Raw genomic sequence first — 4,555 nt, forward strand, 5'->3', positions numbered from 1 at the left:
TGCGCATGCACACACGCACGCACGCATGCGCACGCGCGCACACACACACACACACACGCACGCACACCAGATCTCTGGCCTATAGCTGGCAAATGGGACAAATGGTTTAAATGAAGAGTTAATAGCTTTTTCAGAGGAGAGTTGTAGCTCCAGCGAGGGCTTTAAATTCCTGGCTTGGTAAAGTCATCAGAGAGCGGGGGGGGGGGGGGGGGGGAGGGGGGGGGGAGAAAGAGAGAGGAGAGAGAGAGGGGGGGGGGGGGGGAGTTTATAAGCCAGGTGTGGTTCTCCCAAGCCGAGCCATGGAACCATCAAAACACACGCACGCCACATGCACGCACGTGTGTGCGTGTGCGCACACGTGCGTGCATGTGGCGTGCGTGTGTTGCGTGTGTACACACACACACACACACACACACACACACACACACGCACACACACACACACACACACACACAGGGCAACACTAACGGGCATGGACCGTATGCAGATGTTCTCAAACAGAAGTGTATGGGTTTGCTTTCAATCCCTACCTGGTTGAAGCTGATGGGCTTGTCCCTGCGTCCTGTCTGCACCAGGAGTTTGTAGGCCAGGACGCCGTCATCAGAGGCATTCTTGTAGCTCGCGAGGGTGATGCGGCCTGCCTCCCAGTCCCTGTCGAACGCCTGCTGGAGACCTGGAGTGGGCCAAAAGAAAAACACACAGCAGGGTTGAATATCTTCCTACTGTTCTCCTCCACATGCAAATTGTAACCACGTAAACCCATTAGGACCTATATGGACAAGCTTGTATATCTGCAATTTTGGAATATCCGACAGTATGGGGTCCCCCAGGACTCTATACTTGGCCCACTCCTTCTTTCTCTCTACACCAAATCTGTTCGCCTCTCTTAGCCTGTACAATCTAGGCAACAATGTTATTTTGTTGTTCCTCTTATGTCACCACATGCGAGTCCTGGGATCGACTCCCGAGCCCGGTGGACTTTTGCTGCATGTCACTCCCAGTCCCAAATGTCCTGAATGTCAGTCTTCACTGTTAACCATCAATAATCAATAATATCTGTCAATATATAAAGATGAAAATCTCAGAGCACAGCACAGCACAGCACAGCACAGCACATAATATAATAAGCTAGATTGATTTAATATGATGACTCTGTTTTATTCTGGACCACCTCCACCAGACTTCAAAAGCCTAAAACTGGTTGCTTTTGATTCAACGACCATTAGGAATATATCAGGAACATGTGCCCTTCTCTTTTGGTAAGGATTCTCTAATCCATATGTGTAAAGGCCCCACTCCACCCCCACCCACCCCCGAATGGCCCATGCTGTGGTCTGTCTGTGGGACATGTTGTTTTGGGTCTCGCTCCCCGGCACTGTCTGGCTCCAATTTGTCCCAGCATTGCAGAGAGCAATATCAAACACAGCTCTCTCTCTCTCTCTCTCTCCCACACACACTCTCTGTGTGGCTCCAACAGGCTCACACACACAGACTCTCACAATGTGTTTTACAGTAAGACACATGTCAGACACTGTGCTTACTCATCATTGCTCTCTAGCTATTTCCATGGCCAACTCATACTTGGACCAGGTTGGTGGCTAATTAGACCTGGTTGAAGGGCGCGTCTTCGACAACATTATTAGGCATCACTGGGATTAGAACCAGCAACCCACGGAGCACTAGGCACCCGTGCCAACATAACAAAGTGTCTAGAATCACAGGGATAGTGATTTTTGAGTGGTGCAAGTACCACTCCAAGGAACAGCAATGTCCGTTTTCACCTATGTGACTATGAGTACCAGTAGGGGCAAAAGTGGCGCTGTTGTGCAGAAACAGAGAGAGAGATAGTGTTGCACTGGTGCCTGCTAATTAGAGAGAGAGAGAGAGAGAGAGAGAGAGAGAGAGAGAGAGAGAGAGAGAGAGGCAGGGGGAGAGGGGAGTTGCACCACTCAGTTCACACGGGTGTGATTTTCTTTTAGGGTGGACTTTCAAACTTAACTGAGACCTGACAACCATAACCAAAGCCTAAAAGATGTATTTTGTAACTCAATGTGGTCCCTAATGCTAAAGGCGGTGTAAGTGATACTGATGTACTGTCTTATGGTATATATATTTTGTTAAAATAAGTGTTAGATAGCACTATGTTCCGAGTTAGAGTGAGCAGTAACGGGGTCTTCCCATCTCTACAGCTCCTTAGTCAACAGAAAATATTTTTCCAGGTCAGGAAATTATACAGGATAAACAAGTGAAATTGGAAGTGATAAAAATGAGTGTAAAAACGAGCAAACAAACACGATAGGATAACATATGTATCCTGACCTGGATATTTCATTTTTGTTTACTAAAGAGCTGGATACATGTGGAGACTCATACAGTATTAGAATAAACACTGTATAGCATCTTTATTCTTGTTTTCCTTTATTACAAACACTTAACATCACTTAAGCCCACATCATTGTATTATACTCTGTCGTAAGATAGTGGCTCATGCTGAAAATAGCAGATTTAGAAGCTAGAGTTTGTAGATCTGCGATTGACCATCACACAATCAAATCAGGGTTAATCAGGCTTGCACACTGGTGTGTTTTTTCAGCCGAATATCGGAGCGAATTTCAGACTTAACCCATTCTGTACGGGAAACCATTTTGGTGTTAGCATCATGTTATGCTTTATCTATTGAAAAATAGCAGATCTAAAAGCTCATAGCGCGCCACCGAGTGGCCCGCTAAGTGCTTGTAGGTCTGCTATTTTTGAAAAATCGAAGAACGACTGACATAGAAACATAGCTTTTTCAGAAAACTGTCATTTTCAAACAGACATTTTTGGAATCTGATCTCAGGTCAGAATGGGTTAAAAAACTAACAATCTACCTCACTTTATATCAATCACGTTTGCATACTTGCCGCTTTTCCCCCGGACCGGGGTTGATTTTATCTGTTTTCCGCAGCTGTCTAGTGGGGTGTTGATGACAGGCTGACAGCTAGTGATAGCCTACTACCTTCGGAGCCGCAAAACGCAGCGGAAACAAAAACACACCAGTATGCAACCACCTTATAACTGAGTGTCATCGCCGTACCTTGCAGCCAGTCACCGAAGTAATGCAGCCACATGCGGGGGAGCTGCCCGTTGTCCTCCTTCAGCACGTAGCGGACGGTGTGGAAGCGCCGGTGCAGCTGGTGCAGCAGAGGCTGCTGCTGCGCGTATTCGGCGGTCTGCGTCACCACGTACATGTTGTAGAAGGAGAAGAACTTGAACTGGGCGCCAGGAAGTCGTACTCGCTGGTCTCCCGGGGCACGATGTCGGTCAGCTCCAGGCCGTCCCGCACCCGCGTGGTCCCGTACAGGCTGACCCCCAGCAGACACAGGAACAGCACGATCACCACCACCTGCGTGGGGACAACCAGATGACAGGCTCTTTTCAAAAACCGTCGCATTGGTTTTAGTAAGTCTTTCTTTGTGGGTTTAAAAAATATTGAACCAATGAAAAAGGGAACAAATGGAACCAAATGCACCCTCCAAATCAATTTCAGTTAACTCAGGAATAGATACAAAGAAATATATATTTTTATATATATATATATATATATTATATATATATGTGTGTGTAAATACAAGTCTGAATGTTATATTTGATCTTGGTGTTCAGGCTCTGTTCTAAGCAGAGCCTGGTGGTGCTGGGGTGGTGGTGGGAGTAAACAAACTTATAGTGAGACTAACACAAGAGGAAAAACAGTGAGTGACAGTGAGTGAACAACACAAAATGTGGTGGAAACAGAGCTACACTTTCTAACCACCTGCCAACTGTACCAAGACATCAGAGACACATACTTCCCACCAATTACACACACCCAAAGTGAGTTCGAAACTATGACCAACGACAAAAAACTTCCATACCTATTGGGAACAATACAGAGTAGACCGCTAGACCTACTGCAATGTAAACAGAACTGCTACATTTACAGTAAATAAAGTATCTTAAATGTGAGGCTTTTTTGTATACTATTTAAATAGTCTTGACAAAAAATGCAGCTATTTGTTCCAAAGTGACTGCTCCTATTTGTTTCAAAAAAGCTTTATGCCCTGTATAACATGTATATAACGATGCAATGTGACATAGCTCTGATTTTAATGTTGTACCCCCTTGAACTGTATACTTTCCCCATTTTCAACTGTTTTTATTATATTTTGACACTTGCTTTGGCAATGTAAACGTATGTTTTCTCATGCCAATAAAGCTCCTTCAACCCAATATGGAGGGGCTTTATGCTAGTGTCATGTCAGTGTTCTGTTATTTTTCACATAGTGGTGTGCCTATGTGTAAAACTCTTGAGTGTATCTGCCTGAGAGTGTATTGCAAACTTCTCATCATCTGGTTCCATTCATACACTTTCAGAGTACCAAATGGATGAATTAATTAAAACTGAGGCTTTTACTGTGCACCAGTCGCTGTTAGGGGGAAGAAGCCACATGTTTCATGAGAATTCCGGTAACAAGCTGATAAGATAAGTGTATACATCCACACTAATTAATGTGTTATGCTGAAGTTCTTATCTAGC

At 45.0% G+C, this 4,555-nt stretch overlaps 1 protein-coding gene across 1 annotated transcript in view; it reads right to left on the reverse strand.

Moving 5' to 3' along the window:
• ptch1 (patched 1) overlaps positions 1-4,555 on the reverse strand; it is a 72,435-nt gene that overhangs the window by 21,488 nt on the left and 46,392 nt on the right. Inside the window, 3 exon segments of the mRNA XM_083783337.1 lie at positions 531-673; positions 3,077-3,262; positions 3,265-3,385. Coding sequence (XP_083639463.1) covers positions 531-673; positions 3,077-3,262; positions 3,265-3,385 — 450 coding nt within the window.

The sequence above is a fragment of the Protomyctophum parallelum genome (assembly GCF_964188405.1).
Source record: "Protomyctophum parallelum genome assembly, chromosome: 15".
Lineage (NCBI taxonomy): Eukaryota > Metazoa > Chordata > Actinopteri > Myctophiformes > Myctophidae > Protomyctophum > Protomyctophum parallelum.